The following is a 17,171-nucleotide window of genomic DNA, read 5'->3' on the forward strand; positions in this document are numbered from 1 at the left end:
AATAAAAATATTTAAAAACTCGAAAACATTTCAATCCTGTGGTCACTTTAAAAAATGTCAAATTTTTGCAATTGAATTTCTTTCTTTCCTTTTTTTTTTTTTTCATGGCCCTAGATCATGACCTAAGCTGAAATCAAGAGTCAGATGCCCAACCACCCAAGCTACCCAGGTCTCCTGCAATTGAATTTTATATGAAAAAGCTCTCCTGTTAATTTTTTTTAATTTGAAATCTTTTTATCCTTCTTTAAAATCCACTATTACAAAACACTATGCCAAATGAATTTTGCCTGCTTCCAAAAAGCAAATTAACTGCTAAAAGATAGAGATTCCTTATCTTGAGAATACCCAAAAGAATATGGCATAGCATCTGAAGGCAGATAGTTGTAAAAGAGGAGTTACAAGTGTTTTGAGGTGTGTTGGCATTCTCTAGAGCCTGGTATCCCTTTGTGATATAAGATTTGGCATATTTGTTTTCCTCTTTATGTTGAAATTGTAGTTAACCATCTTTTTCTGATGACTAAATATTTTACAGATTTCAGATTGGTGAACATCAGTGATTACTGTAGAGCAGGTTAGAAGAAATGGTGGGTGAAGTTTGGCCAAATGTGTCTCAGCCACTGTCTCATAAGATTGATTGCTATTTGAAAGCAAGTTTCTAGTATGATTTTCTTTAACTTTTGTCTCTCTGTTTAAATGGAGAGTACCAATTATTAGCTGTTTCTTATTTTTTTAGTCTAATTAACTGTATTTTTATAGGTATTATCTTTGGGATCTTTGTAAAGGCATTTTTTTAGATGACCTTTCCACCAAAACATTACACAGATATAAAAACATCCTTTGCCAGGTATCCCTTAATTTGTATGTTTATATTTGCTAATATATAGTAATGTTTTGCTTTGTTTTGCCTTATGGACACAATTAAATAATTTCCATCCCACTAACAGAATTAAGCAGAGGTATATTTTATATTATTAAAAAAGATTTAGAAAGGTAGCCCTTGTTTCCCATTTCAAGCCTCTGTAAACAAGTATTTCCATTTATTATTTTATTTTTATTTTCATTTTATACTTTTTAAAGTTCATCTATTATGCCACTTTTAAGAAAAGAGTAACTAGTATCTTTTAAAACTAAATAATAGGGATCCCTGGGTGGCGCAGCGGTTTGGCGCCTGCCTTTGGCCCAGGGTGCGATCCTGGAGACCCGGGATCGAATCCCACATCGGGCTCCCGGTGCATGGAGACTGCTTCTCCCTCTGCCTGTGTCTCTGCCTCTCTCTCTCTCTCTCTCTGTGTGTGACTATCATAAATAAATTTAAAAAAATAATAATAAAATAAAACTAAATAATAGTTTTTAAATATTTCTAAAGATATTTTAAATAATTAAAGACAAAATTTGAAGCTTTAAAAATTAATCTTAGTATTGAAATCATCCCAAAATATTGTGATGTCATGAAATAACTTGAAATTTTTTTTTAAACCTATTGGGATTCTGCTTAAGAATATTTAGCTATTTGTTCTAGATAAGATTTAAGAACTTTTAGAAATTTGTTTTGCTAGATGCATGTTGTTTCAAGTCCATGCCAATAATGCTATTAAAAGAGAAAACTGAGAATTATTGACTTCAAATTTCTTCCTACCAAAGCTATAAGTTTCAAAAGAAATAATCTATTTCAGAGAAGATATGCCTTTTGCAAAACTTTTTAAGTGACTTGGAAATGATAGGACTTTTTAAAAGACAAGTATGTAATGGTTACCTTCTTCCTGGAAAAATCAAACACACAACCAAAAATTAAAATTATTCATATTATTGATACAGAGCTGTACCTCCATGACTGTAATCTGTCCTGTGACAAAAACTGTTTTCAAAAGAACTTAAAAATAGAGATTCTGTGGTCATGGGATCAAAATACATGTGTCTTGGATTCTAAGACAGGGCCATTTAGGATGACAGAGTAAACAATTTAGAGCGATCCTACAGCTGACCATTGAGAGGAAGTCAAGAAAGGTTAGTAGATCTGCCTCAGAGATCTTGGATGTTAGTAGTAGGCCACACATAGTGGTATGTGCAAATGATCATCATTAGGTTGGTATAGAATGCGTCATGGAAATGTGCAGGTGGCAAATGTTATGCAGCGTGCATGGCAAGAAATAATGGGTGGAAATCTAAGCAGGTGAACTATCTGTATCTAGGGAATGCAACTGCAAATAGGACTCAGCTGTGCAAGTGGAAGTTCAGTAGCAGAGCATACTTCTCAGAATTAATATGAGGAAAGAACTCAGCAGAATGTTTTTGCTAGCTAGTCTCTAAGACATTGAGCTGCTAGTTAAATGGGAACGGAGCTGGAAACTCAGCAAATGGAAGTTAGAAATGGATCTTTTGCCATAAGGATTGAAGCCAGATCCTAGTTACTTTCATCAGGGTGCAGGGTTAGAATAGGCATCATGGTGACTCCTAATCTCTGGTTTCAGTTGTCTTTATATTTTCTCAACCTAGGAGCTAACTTGGCTAGAGTCTAGATGGGATTGGTGGAACCTGCAGTTAACAGTTAAGGAGCCATTTCTTTGTAGAGAAGAGGAAGTCAGAGTTGGAGCCTGGCAGGCAATAATAACTGAAGAAGAGATACTGCTTTTTACATTCTTGCCCTTGCTATGCTTCCCTACTATGGAGGGGAGCAAACTGATTCACATGCAACATGCTTCAAAGCCATTAAAATAACTGTGAGACTAGGAAAACCACAAAACCTAACCTAGGGGACATTTGTGTGTGTGTGTGTGTGTGTGTGTGTGTGTGTGTGTGTGTGAAATTTATTATTGAAGTATGGTTGACATACACTGTTATATTTGTTACAGGTGTACAGCATAGTGATTCAACAATTTTATATATTACTCGGTACTTACTATGATAAATGTAATTACTGTGTGTCATCATACAAAGTTATTACAATATTATTGACTGTATTCCCTCTGGTGTGCTTTTCAACCCTGTGACTTATTTTGCTTTATAACGAATTTTGTACCTCTTAATCCCCTTTACCTATTTTGCCCATCCCCCTAGCTCCCCCCCCACCCCCCGGCAACCACCTATTTTGTTCTGTTGTTTATTTTTAATCAGGACAGTTGACTTAATAAAATGTAACATTAGCAAATACATACTGTACAACAGGTCAAGTACAATAACCTCTAAGAATCTTTAGAGGTCCCCAATTTATAGATGCCCTGTGAAAAATATTCTTCAAAATGAAATAGTCATTTTGGGGTATAGGTGTATTACTTTTCTATTACTGATGTAACAAATTGCCACAAATTTAGCATCTTAAAATAATGTATGTTTGGGATGCCTGGGTGGCTCAGCAGTTGAGCATCTGGCTTTGACTCAGGGTGTGATCCCGGGGTTTTAGGATTGAGTCCCACATCAGGCTCCCTGTGTAGAGCTGCTTCTCCCTCTGCCTATGTCTCTGCCTCTCTCTCTGTGTGTCTCTCATGAATAAATAAATAAAATCTTTAAAAATATATACGTTTATTATCTCATAGTTCTCTAGGTCAGAAGTCTGGGTTGACTAGGCCAGTTTTTCTACTCACAAGGTCTCACAAAGCTGAAATCAAGGTGTGAGCCTGCTGAGTTCTACTCAGGAACCTCTGGGAAGCATCCATTTTCAAGCTTATGTAGACTGTTTATAGAATTCAATTTCTTGTGGTTGATGGAGTCAGCCAGGGCTTCTCTCAGTTTATAGAGACTTGTGCATTCACAGGCCCTAGGGATGAAAAGAATGGATATCAGGGGTACCTGAGTGGCTCAGTAGTTGAGTGTCTGCCTTCAGCTCAGGTTGTGATTCTGGGGTCCTAGAATCGAGTCCTGCATCACGCTCCCTGCAGGAAGCCTGCTTCTCCCTCTGCTTGTGTCTCTGCCTCTCTCTGTGTCTCTCAAGAATAAATAAATAAAATATATTTTTAAAAAAGGATTGTGGATATCTTTGGGGGGGTCATTCTGTCTACCACAGAGGGAATTCCTTTTTCCAAGGATAACTCTGATAATTCAGTTTCCCTTACTAGGTGCTAGTAGGAATAGTTAAAATACCTGGATTCTCAGACAAGTAGAAGCCCAGGAGGGATTTTTATACTTAAAAGTATAAAAAGGAGACAAAGGTTTTCATGTTTAAGGTCAAAAAGGAAAAGTAGGGCAATCCACTAGAATTTGTAATGGTTAAAAACTTGTGAAAGAGAGGGTACAACATTAATATTTCTAAACATCTTTTTCTTGTGTTTGTCTTTAAACTATGACATTTTAAAATACTGTTGAAGGTTACATTAAGTGACTAAAATGTTTGTGATGGGGAGGGAGGGGTGTTTAAGGGAAAAGTTCACAGACAGGCCTACAGTTCAACCATGTGGTCATAATGCAGGCTTATTGCTTTAATAATAACTTACTCAACCTCTAACATTCATATGAAGATAATTAATACTTCTTGAGGGCTGATCTTATATGAATGCTAAGCATGCTTGTCATAAATATCCACATATGTTTTTTTTAAATGTTTATTTATTTATGATAGTCACAGAGAGAGAGAGAGAGAGGCAGAGACACAGGCAGAGGGAGAAGCAGGCTCCATGCACCGGGAGCCCGACGTGGGATTCGATCCCGGGTCTCCAGGATCGCGCCCTGGGCCAAAGGCAGGCGCCAAACCGCTGCGCCACCCAGGGATCCCCATATATGTTTTAAACAGAATTTTTTTTTTTTTTTATGATGGTCACAGAGAGAGAGAGAGGCGCAGAGACACAGGCAGAGGGAGAAGCAGGCTCCATGCACCAGGAGCCCGATGTGGGATTCGATCCCGGGTCTACCAGGATCGCGCCCTGGGCCAAAGGCAGGCGCCAAACCGCTGCGCCACCCAGGGATCCCTAAACAGAAATTTTTATGTGCTATTTATATAAGTTTTCTTAATAACTCATAATTATCATTTTGAGGAGTAATTGCACCCAAGTTAAAAATTTTGTGTGATCAAAATGAATCTGTGAATCTCAGAATAGCCCCAGGTACATAATGAGCGCCTCGTATTTGAGACGCATATACAGATGTAAAGATATCACCTAAAACTTAATTATCTCAAAACAAATCTCTTAGGTCAGCTCTTTTTTCTTATAATCTACCTTTTCTAATAAAGCTGAATACAGAATTTATGGAACCTGCTTTCTGAGACATGGCTGCTGTTCTGGAAATTAACAACTAAATAAATTAAAGGCTACCTCCTCAAAGTATCCTTCAGGAATGATATAGTTTTTGTGTTTATCAGGGTCCCTCTGCATTTCTCTTGCACTTAGAACATTTTTTAGCACAAGTAGCCCTGTCCCTTCTGTTGCCTATTTATTTCCCATGTTTCTTGGCTTTCATATGAAAAAGTTAGCATTTTGTAGAAATTACCAACCAAAGCACTCTTTTTCTTCTGTATGGCAAGCACCAGCTATAATATTTATATTACCAACTCTTCATCACTTACTATGTTTCGAGGTGTCAGAGTCCAGAATCTGCTTCTTCACTGTTGTTTGTTTTTTGTTACTTGATTTTTTTTTTAATGCTATTTCTGAGTCTGTCTCTCTTTTGGAAGCCAAAGGGGTTGTAATACTATTCTTTGGATAATTAAGGTTTGGTGAAAGCAACATATAAAATATGTTTATGATTTAAAAGCAGACCTAAAAAGTAGCACAACAGTCAATGATCCTGGTTCTCCACATTCTAAGAGGGTAACTGAGGGGGACAGACTGCGGTAGAGTATATAGTGCTAAAAATGAACTTGTGCAATCAATGCAAACAAATGCCCAGGAATAATGTAAGTGATTTTTAGGTTGTTGATAGGATCTAACTTTCCAAGACAAAAAACCTTATATTTCATAGTATTAAAATAGAAATGTTTTATATTTTATTTTATTGAAATAAAAGTTCTTATTTAAGTTAGAAATATCCACATATTTGTAACCTTAAATTTTAGGGATTAGGTTTATTTTAAGTAAAGTTAGCATTTGTTCCTATTATATAGCTTTTGACAAAACTAGCAGTGTTGTATGTTTAACCTATAATGATTTTCCTTTATGTTATAAATAGAAATAATATAACATTTCAGAAAGTTGTGGAAATTTTATTTTAAAAATCAGCTATATAATTTTAACAGTTAATTTTATATATCTGCCCACTGCCTTTTATAGATTATTTTTGTCATTTGCATATTTATAATATATATATTCTACACTCAATTCTATATTTGGCATGTTTCACAAAGCATTATATCATAAACAAATTCCCATGTTTCCCAAATAATTCCACTTGTAACCATTATTTTTAATAGTTGAATCATGTTTTGTCACTTAGATGTACTATAATTTGTTTAACCATTACATCGTTGCTGAATTTTTAGGTACTTTGAATATTTCGTACTATAAATAGTGATAGTGAACATATTTTATGCATACTGTTTTTCTCACAGTTGAGAATTTATGTTTGAATAGTATCTGAAAAGAAGGATCACTTAGTCAAAATTTATTAATTTTTTATAGTACATGATAGATACATGTAAAGTGCTTTCTACAACTGTACCAGTTTCCCATGCCACCAATAACTTATGAAGATCCTTTCCTGGTAAGATTCTTTTTTTTTTTAAAGAGTTTATTTATTTATTCATGAAAGACACACGGAGAGAGAGGCAGAGACATAGGCGGAGGGAGAAGCAGGCTCCTTGCAAGGAGCCTGATGTGGGACTTGATCCTGGATCCTGGGATCATGCTCTGAGCCGAAGGCAGATGCTCAACCACTGAGCCACTCAGGCGCCCCCTTTCCTGGTAAGATTCTTAAGCAGATTTCCCTAGTTACCAATAATATCCTAACTATTTACTTGGTTACTAATAACATTTACAATGAATGACCCTTCGGGGTTTGTCAGATATTTCCTTTATGCATGTTAACCGAAAACATTTCCCCCCTCAACTCTCTAGCATTAGAAAAAATAACCCAGGAATGATCACTGAAAAGGTTCACATCATTTTAGGCAAGAAATTTAGAAATCAGTACCTAGATATGGAATTGAAGCACTTGAGAATTATAAATATCAAGAAAACATTCTCCAAATATCTAGAAGAGAAAAACAGATTACATCCCTGGGAACAAAAATCAGGACAGTATCAGACTTCTGCAACATTGAATACCAGACAACAGTGGTATCTCTAGTTTCGATGAGAGTCAACAAAAATATTTGCATATATAAGGATTTGGAAAATGATATTTATGTATCCTCTGGCCAACTAGGAATGTAAAAATTAAAACTCTAAAGTAGCAAATGTTATATTATTTTTAAGAAACTTATAGGGAAAACAATAGATAAAATTGGAGTTCTTTATTTTTGAAGCTGTAAGTATGTTTATGAAACTGAATGGAGAGAGCAAAAATTATTACTGAAAGAAGAGATGATGAAAATTAATACTTTATGCCTAAAACTCCAGATGTTTACAATAAGAATTATTGAAGGAAATGTCAGAGGGAGACATAGAAGAGAAGAGTAATAAGCTAGCTTCATTTTTCATCGGGAAAAGTAAATGATATTGTCTTGACTTTTTAATACCTTTAAAACTTAGGATAAAGACAACTTGGGGTTTTTTTCCCCAATTTTAAAAGACATCTCATTAGCTACATATTCGAGGATTTTCTTGCTCATAAGTGAAACAAATACAGCATAAAATTTCAAAATAAATGGATGGAAGATGTAAAATAAACAAAAACACAAGGAAAGAAGAGCTCGCAATATTAATTTCAGACAAAGTAGATTCAAGGCAGTAATTATTAAATACGAAAAATATGGGAGAAATGGACAAACAGTTATAGGGTATTATATATATATTTGAAAGAGCAAGGGGACAAAAAATAGAGACAATATGAAGTTATTACACAAATGTATAAAAATGTGGACTATTTTATTAAATATCCATAGGAAATTATGAAAATTGATCTTGGTTAGACCACAAAAAACTATTCAACAAATTCCTAAATGTAGAAATTATACACTATATCTTACCTAGACATAGTTGGGAAAGTTTGAAATTAAAAACAAAAATAAGGACACCTGGGTGGCTCAGCAGTTGAGCATCTGCCTTTGGCCCAGGGCATGATCCTGGAGACCCGGGATCGAGTCCACGTCGGGCTCCCTGCATAGAGCCTGCTTCTCCCTCTGCCTATGTCTCTGCCTCTCTCTGTCTCTCTCATGAATAAATAAATAAAAATCTAAAACAAAAGCAAAAACAAAAATTAAGCCTCCAACCATTTGTAAATTAAAGTATAGCTTTGCTTACATCTACAAGGTTTGATGTTGGTGGTGTTTCTTTGTTTTTGTTTTTGCTAAATCATCTCATCAGTATAATTTTGGTTTCTATCCAGTAATCAAAACTATATTGATGAGATGATTTAGAAGAAAAGTCATGAACATCAACATCAACCTTGCAGATTCAATCAAAGGTAAATTCAGAGCCAAACCTCACAGTTTTATATTCTTTGTATTTTTAAAAATAGACAAAATAAAGTATTTACTAATTTAATTGGGAAGTTTAAAAATAAACAAGAAAGCCTTTTTTAAAAAGAATGAAAATAGAGATAATAAAAAAACTTAAAAAGTAAACATATTAACAAAACAGTAGAAGAAGCAAAAAAATAAAAAAAAGAAGTAAGCACTTTCTGGCAAAGATAATGATGAAAATGCTAATTTAGCTTAGGAGAGAGAAAATGAATCTTCATCTGACAGCAATTAGATCTCTAATCAAAAATAAGTAGGATGGGGCGCTGGCTGGCTTAGTTGGTAGAGCATGTTACTCTTGATCTGGGGGTTGTAGGTTCAAGCCCCATGTTGGGTGTAGAAATTACTTAAAAATAAAAGTTAAAAAATAGGTAGGATACATTCCTAACTCTTAAGAACAAAGCCTGGATATGGTGTATACCTCTTCTGCTCACATTCCATTAATAAAAACCTCAATTCTTGGTGAGAAGAAGGGAGACAGAAATATGATGTAGTTGGGCTGCTGTGTGCTTGGCTACAGTTCTATTACCATGGAAGAAGGGAAAAACAGATGTTTTTGGTCTACTAGCAGTCTCTCACAGCTGCTACAGAGGACTTTTTTTAAGTACGTGAAAGTAGTGTGAATATGGATAAAACTAAAAATCTCAATGAAATGTTCTGCAAAAAATGTAAATGAACAGAATTGAAGCAAAAAGAAGTTTTAGAAAATATAAAAAGAATAATGACCATAATTATTTCCAGAATTGCCTTTGTATTCAGGCAGTTTTACTGCTGCATATTTTTTAACTTTCGAAAAGCAGATAAACACCATAATACAGAACTTCTTCAGAGCATGATAGAAGATAGTTTGCCATCTAGTTCATTTTGAGAAGGTAAAATAATCTGGATGTTCAAGTTTGAAAAATATAATACAGCAAGGAACATTTCTAAACGTGTCTCATTTAGAATATAGATTTAAAAATCCAAATAAAATATTAACAAATATAATTCGTTGCCCTATTAAAAGGATCACCCATGATGATCAAACATCGCTTACCTCAGAAATACATTAATGATTTAAGTTTAAGGAGACTATCAATATATGATTAATTATCATACTTCCTAAAAGAAAAACCAGAAGTATCAGTCAAATATAAAAAGGCAAAGCATCTTTTTAAATTTGATTTCTTTGAAAATTGTTTTTAGAATACTAGGCATAGAAAAATTTTTTAGTATGATAAAGAATATGTCTTCAAGCAACAGCCAAATATTTAATCATGCTTTGCATTAAAATTGTAAAGACAAGAAATAAATTATCACCATTTTAAATATTTCTCAAAAGAATCCCTGCATATGACTTAAAAATAGCACAGATAGCTTAATAGTATAAATCAACTCCCTGCCCAATCTCTTCCTATTCACCTTTCCCTTAAATCAGTCTTCCTATTTCTAATAATTGTGTCACCATGTTAGTTCTTCAGTTATTACCTTAACAATTTTACATATACTTAAAATATTTGCACCAAGTACAGACTTATATCTTGATTCCCTGATGTATAATTAGGCAGCTGATTCTCCAACATTCTTAGTAAATAAAACTATTAGTTATTTAATGTGTAGAATCTTGATAAATGCTAATTTAAGAATAGGTTGTATCTTTTTTTTTTTTAAAGATTTTATTTATTTATTCATAGAGTCAGAGAGAGAGAGGCAGAGACACAGGAAGAGGGAGAAGCAGGCATCATACAGAGAGCCTGATGTGGGACTCGATCCAGGGTCTCCAGGATCATGCCCTGGGCTGCAGGCGGCACCAAACCGCTGCGCCACTGGGGCTGCCCGAATAGGTTGTATCTTAATTTTATTTTTAAATAAAATTTTATTATATGTCTGTTGTTTTGAAACCTCCACACAAAAGTATATACAATTTTTTTCTACCAGAGGCCACTAGTGATAACAACTGAGATTAAAATAAGAATTCTTCTATGATTTATTTCAAATTTTTGTTTAAGAAGATAAAATGAAAAATAACAGTATACCCCTCTCTCCTTTAAATTCAGAAATAGGGAATTAGAGGGAGAATAAACATATTTTTAAAATGCAGTTATATAATGGCATTTCAGAGAAAGGGAAAAATGGTAAATGGTGCTGAACATTTATAGAAGGGAAAAACAAACAACACAAAAAAGACGAAGAGGCTCAGATTGACTTATGCCTTCTTAAAGGTAGAATGATAAAAGTATGGAAAGTCCAAGACAGGAGAACGACCATAGATACTTAAAGATAAATATATAACAACATGTAAATATTTCAAGGTGACTCTTTAAAATACATTTTACTATGTTCTTGGGAAAGCAAATAACTCACCAAATTTAATATATTGGATATATAAAAAGTAGGTAAAGCATATTAGTGACTTGGGGAAATACAAAAGAAAAAATAAAGTTCTCACTCTCAAAAAATCTTGAAATTTAAGGCTATGACAAAGTAAATGATTTAAGAACAGTTAGAAAATATATATCTGAAAGTATGTATTGAAAGCATACAAAATAATCCAGTAGAGAGATGACACACTTTTAGTATGAATTAGTATTTTCACATTTGTCCTGAAGTCTTATGTATTCAGTTTAGTTAGAAGAAATATTTTAAAGCCATAATATTTGCATGTTTTTCTTTTTATGAGAGGAATTTTTTTAAAAGTCAACCCTAAATAATTATGCATATATTGCATAATAAAGGATTTTCTATGGTATCTAATGGGAATTCACACAAATTCCCTGTAAGTGATGCTTTCTAGTAGTTCTTAATATAATGAAATGACTTGCCCTTCTTTTGTGATTTAGTCACAACCCTACAGAATAGTACATACTTTATAAGTTAGAGCCAAAAACTGTCCGTCTATCCTTAAGTCAAAAGATAAATTTCTTGAGGATCCCTGGGTGGCTCAGTGGTTTAGTGCCTGCCTTCAGCCCAGGGTGTGATCCTGGAGTCCTGGGATCGAGTCCCACATCGGGCTCCCTGCATGGAGCCTGCTTTCTGTCTCTCTCTCTCTCTCTCTTTCTATCTCTATCTCTCTCTCTCTCTCATGAATAAATAAATAAATAAAATCTTTAAAAAAAAAGATAAATTTCTCACAATCTGGAAGTAAACTTGAAACAAGTTCCAGAAATTGTAACAATGACAGTTCATGATCTTAGGGTGGTGAGACCAAGCCCCACAGTCATCTTCCCACTGGCTGTGGAGCCTGCTTGACACACACACACTCTCTCTCCTTCTCCCTGTGCCCCGGCAACCCCTGCTCACACACATGCTCTCATGCTCTTTCTCTGTCTCTCTCTCTCTCTCTCTCTCAGAAAAAATAAAAATAAATAAATTGCAGCAATGAATTCAAGAAATTTTGTACTTCTTCCTTCCACATAAATGCCTAATCCCAAAAACTTGATTCTCATTTTGCTTAGTTTCAAAGCATATATTATTTATATTGCTACTATATATAAATGAGCAAGTGATTTGAAAAATACACTCTTTTACAATGCCTACAGTGCCATTTAGTGTCCCTCTGTAGTATTTATTATCAGACTAGTATTTATTAATGATTAACACAGTGTACCAAATGGTATTCTAAGCTTGAGTCCACACAGTACAATAAAGGATGAATTATCCCTTAACAATACATCCCAGAAGAATGGATGCATAATTTAGCTACAAAATGTGATCCACTGAGTGAAGTTTGGGCAGAAATACTCTGAACTAGTGCTTTGGACTAGGTAAAGAAACTGGATAATTACTAAGATTCTGTTCACTTCACTTTGTACCTTAGGCCAAGACTAGAAATTACTATCACACCAGAAAGCTACATCATCATGCTCTAAAATCATAAATCATCTAGCTATAAAACTCTTTGCTATTTTCAAGAAAGAATTTGCTGTTTCTATTCTATTTTTTTCCTATTCTATTCTTTTCTATTTTTAAGAATACTGTTTGCCCAAAGTATGATTATTAAGAAAGAAAAATTTCCACAGAATTCTTGGAATACTGTGAGGGAGTAAGTGCAAACAGTAGGATTTGGTACATCTTGAAATATAGGGAGGCAGTCTCAACAATAGAGTAAGAGGCATATTTAAATCAGTCACCATAACATGATCCATTAGTTTGTGTGATATTCATTCATTCCTGACTATTCTACTTAAAGTTATAATCCCTACCCCCGTTACTGGGCACTCCCTATTCTCTGCTCTTTTTTTTAAATTAATTTATTTTTTCATGAGAGACACACACACAGAGAGAGAGAGAGGCAGAGACACAGGCAGAGAGAGAAGCAGGCTCCATGCAGGGAGCCCCAGTCTCCAGGCTCACGCCCTAGGTTGAAGGCGGCACTAAACCCTTGAGCCCTCGGGCTGCCCTCTGCTCTCTTTTTCTCCATAGAACTTCTCATTACTTTCTTCTTGCACTAGCATGTTAACTTCCAAATAGCAGGGATTTTTTTCCCCTACTGTGTTAACTGCTATGTTACAGAGCATAAAAAAGTTCTTGACAAAATATATTTTGCTTGACTTTGTTCAATAATTTTAAAGTCATGAAATGAACATTCAGAAGGCATTTTAAAGATTTAATTGTTTAAATCTTCATCTGAATCATACATTTTGTTTCACTTTTAAATAAGTAAAATAAGTTTAAAAGTAGCTGAAAAAAACCCCATAGGAAGCATATATAATGAGGAACTTTGAAGAAAAAAGCTAGCATATTACATGCTTTTAAACAATGTGGTCCCCAAAAAGAAAAAAAAAAAAAAAGGATGGCCTGGTATTTTAATTTAGATACAAACAAACTTCCTTTGGGGAGACAAAGGTTCTTTTATATGCTTTCTAGGAAACTAGAATTGAGGGACAAATAGCATCTTTGAATTACACTAAGAAGTTGCAGTAATTCACCGAATCTACTCAAAGTTTTAGTACACATTTCTATAAAAGTATAGGTGAGACTGGTTCACAGACTCATCTCAAAAATGTTTCTATCCTATTATTAATTAGAACAGTAGTGACATCCTATGTCTAGCTTTTAGTACTGAGCACCTTCCTCTTGACAGTAATTGACTGTCAAATGACCTCAATCAAATATTTTTCCTATAAATATTTCCTATAAAAATTTTCCTATAAATATTTTTCCTATAAATGTTATTTGAACTAAGTAAATTGCATGTTTTTGCTTAAAATAGAACAACATGGGCACCTGGTTGGCTCAGTCGGTTAAGCACCCTACTCTTGATCTCAGCTCAGGCTTTGATCTCAGGGTTGTGAGTTTAAGCCTTGTATTGGGCTCCATGCTGGGTATGGAGGCTACTTAAAAAAATAATAATAAAATAGAATAGAATAACAGATTAATGTTTCATCTTAATATCTAAGAAATATTATTTTTCAGGGCACCTGGGCAGCTCAGTTGGTTAATAAGCATCTGCCTTTGGCTCAGGTCATGGTCTTGGGGTCCTGGGATCAAGCCTCGAGTTGGGCTCTCTGCTCAGTGGGGAATCTGCTTCTGTAGCTCTCTCCCTCTCTCTCACTATCTCTCTTTTTCTCTTTCAAATAAATAAAATCTTTAAAATATATGTATATATTATTTCTCCTCTTATATGCTTTATCAGAAATTTAGAATTTTGGCATTCATAGGTAAGCAACATTTTATATGATGACACTTAAATCTAGATTTCCTCAGGAAATACTAAAATCATTGGTCTTCATTATTAAAAACAGCTTGTATTATACAATAAATACATTTAATATTTTTATCAATTTGTATACCAGGAAATGTAGGCTATAAACATATGGATTTTACATGCTCTAGTGGAATATTAATGTATAAATGAATACACTGATATATGGACAAGGACAGTGCAAAAGATATACTAGATCCAGTATTTGTTTTGAGTTCTTTTCATAACAGAACTGTTGGATTCATATTGATCTTTCTTCAGCACATTTCTGGTCCCTTTGTGACTGTTCTTAGTATTTATATGTCTAGCTAGGCAGAAGGAAGAAACCCATGGTTGTCGAATAGTGAGTGATATGTATTACTGTTGTATATAAGGATTAAATCTAAAACCTAGATTTGATTACAAAGATTCTAACTCAAAATTTGTAGTACTTCTACTTCATGAAGCTCTAGGGTTCCATGAAACATTTTATAAGTGAAATAGACTGAGTTTTTCATTCTGTTTTTTTCATAATCTGTTTATATGAGACTAATCTGTCTAAATCTAATTCTTTTCTTTTATTCAGTCTCCTAATTACGTTTTCATCCTCACACCCTGTTTTTGCTATCAATTATATTTTGGCTTCCAGTTGTAGTATATCAGAAATTGAATAATGTGTTACCACCTATAGGCAGAAAATTAATTGTACATGTTTATGACACAGAAAAGCATAATCTAAGAAGAGTTCTTTTTTCCAACTTCTGTACCCACCATTTTCAGACTTACTACCTATATATTTACATATTTGTTATTGATGTTGTCATTTCAGATGCCTGTGCCTTCAATAAAGCATTTACTTAAACTTTTATCTTTTTGTCATGTTATTATTTGCATTTTATCATTCAAATAGACCATCTTATTAAAATCCTATGATTCAAAAAGTTTTTAAAAGACTTGCTTAAACCAAGTTACTTAGTCATATACTAAACTAACTGTTGTATCTTGGTTTACCCCTGAAGTGGGAGAAAGTACCAGTATTTTTTCGGGGGAGTGAAAACCTTCCCTTCCTACAATCTATTATCGTTAGTCTTTGGTTTTGTGCCTTCGCTGTAATGATATAGGTTTGTTTCTCCTTTATTCTTTGCAGAGTGCTGCAGCAGCTCCCAGCCCAGTGCTAGGAAACATTCCCCCAGGAGATGGCATGCCAGTAGGTCCTGTACCACCAGGGTTCTTTCAGGTACTCAGAGAAACTCTGACTAGGAATGTTAAGGCATAGGAACTCCTGCTTGATTTTATTTAAAGATATGAAGGAGAATGAGGCTGTTATAATTCTAAAAGGAAAACATAATATGTGCAGCCAACTCTTGATATTCAGAGATTGTTTATCAAGTGTATAGATTAGCCCTTCCTTCCTATGTTTTATTTGTTGTCAAATTTTTATTCACTTATTTATTTTGGCATTTCCTTCTTCAAGTAAGAAAGAAAGGGAGTGGAAATGCAAACTGGCCCATTAAGTTAACTGTGGTAAAGATGTGGTGGGAGAAGAGGCTAAAGATGAAGTTCTGGAATGATAGATGGATTTTAACTCCCCCAGCTATCCAGATCTCCATGAACTAAAGATAATCAAGATTTGGCTGTACTTTCAAAATATGGCTAAATCATACTTTTTCATTTATCAAAATCATAGGATAAATCAAAATATTTTGATAATCATCCTTTTGGCTTTTAAGCTAGAATTGTTATTAATATTATTATATGACATTTTAAAATTGGATTTTAAAATACATGTGCTAGTATTTTAAAATCTCAACAAGACCATTTATTTTAGCAATGATGATAATGATTTTTACAGTACGGATGTGCTGTAATTCTGAAGATTCTGAAGTTTCTTTTTTTTATACTTCATAGTTAATTTTTTATAACATCCTTTGAGAAAATTAGCAAGAACGTAGTTAAGAACTAGAATTGGAAGGCATTATGGGAATTAATGTAATATGCTATATTTTTAGTGAATTACATTAGGTATTTACAAACTGATTTGTCACTTTAGTATTTTTGTATTTTCAAAATCCTAACAGTCACTTATTAGTTGATTCATACCATCATTACAGGGTAGATCAGTGTACTTATAAATGTGAAAATAGAGGAATAAAATCTTCCATAGTTACAGCAATTGAACACAAAAGTCTTAATTAGAACCTAGTACCAACTCTGAAATGTAAAGTCCTTTAGGATATGCTTATTTGGACAGCTACTCTATATTAATACTGAAGTGGTCTAGAATATTCAAATGTCTTTTAGAACTCATATTCTGTCTTAAGGGCCCTTTCTTATAACCTGGGAACATGTTATAACTCTTAATTATTAATAATTAATTTAATTATTAATTAAACAATATTTAAGATAATAATAATAGCAAACTGCTTATTAACTGCTTACTGTATATCACGCTTTATTCTAAATATTTTACATAAAGTCTTACTTCTGACAATAACCCTAAGCATGAAGTATGTATTATTATTATTATTATTATTATTATTATTATTGCACAGATGGAAAAACCAAGGCTTGATAGATAAATGGTTTGCACAAAGTCAGAAAATGACAGGGTTGGGATTCAAATCAAGGCTCTCTGGACTTCTGCCATAGAATTTACCTTTTAAAGTTCATAATTGATCATTATTCATAAAATATTTTTAGCTCATTTATTTTTTTTTTCTCTCATGCTCTATTTCTCTTGCCAAGGATGAATTAGAGTTAGGGAGTAAATCAAAAGAGTTTATTTACATATAAGAGCTAGTAGAAGCTCTCTAAATGGCACTTTTAAAAAGAGGGGTGGGTGGAGAAAGAGGCAAAATACTTCCAGGATTAATACAAAGATGTATTAACCTATACATTTTTATGTTCACATTTTATAAAATGAACTGTTCTCCTCTTATCTGTCTTCTGCCTAATTCTGGGTAAGAG

The 17,171-nt window shown here is 33.7% G+C and overlaps 1 protein-coding gene across 10 annotated transcripts in view; it reads left to right on the forward strand.

Annotated features, from left to right (window-relative positions):
- Positions 1-17,171, forward strand: part of SSBP2 (single stranded DNA binding protein 2) — a 300,014-nt gene that overhangs the window by 203,127 nt on the left and 79,716 nt on the right. For 7 of the 10 annotated variants that reach the window (XM_049108316.1, XM_049108317.1, XM_049108319.1 and 4 more), the window contains one exon: positions 15,352-15,441. The exons of the other annotated variants lie outside the window; for them this stretch is intronic. In XM_049108316.1, the coding sequence (XP_048964273.1) occupies positions 15,352-15,441 (90 nt within the window). The remainder of the gene's footprint in view (positions 1-15,351; positions 15,442-17,171) is intronic. 10 annotated transcript variants of the gene reach the window in all.

The sequence above is a fragment of the Canis lupus genome, chromosome 3 (genome assembly GCF_003254725.2).
Source record: "Canis lupus dingo isolate Sandy chromosome 3, ASM325472v2, whole genome shotgun sequence".
NCBI classification, from domain to species: Eukaryota; Metazoa; Chordata; class Mammalia; order Carnivora; family Canidae; genus Canis; species Canis lupus.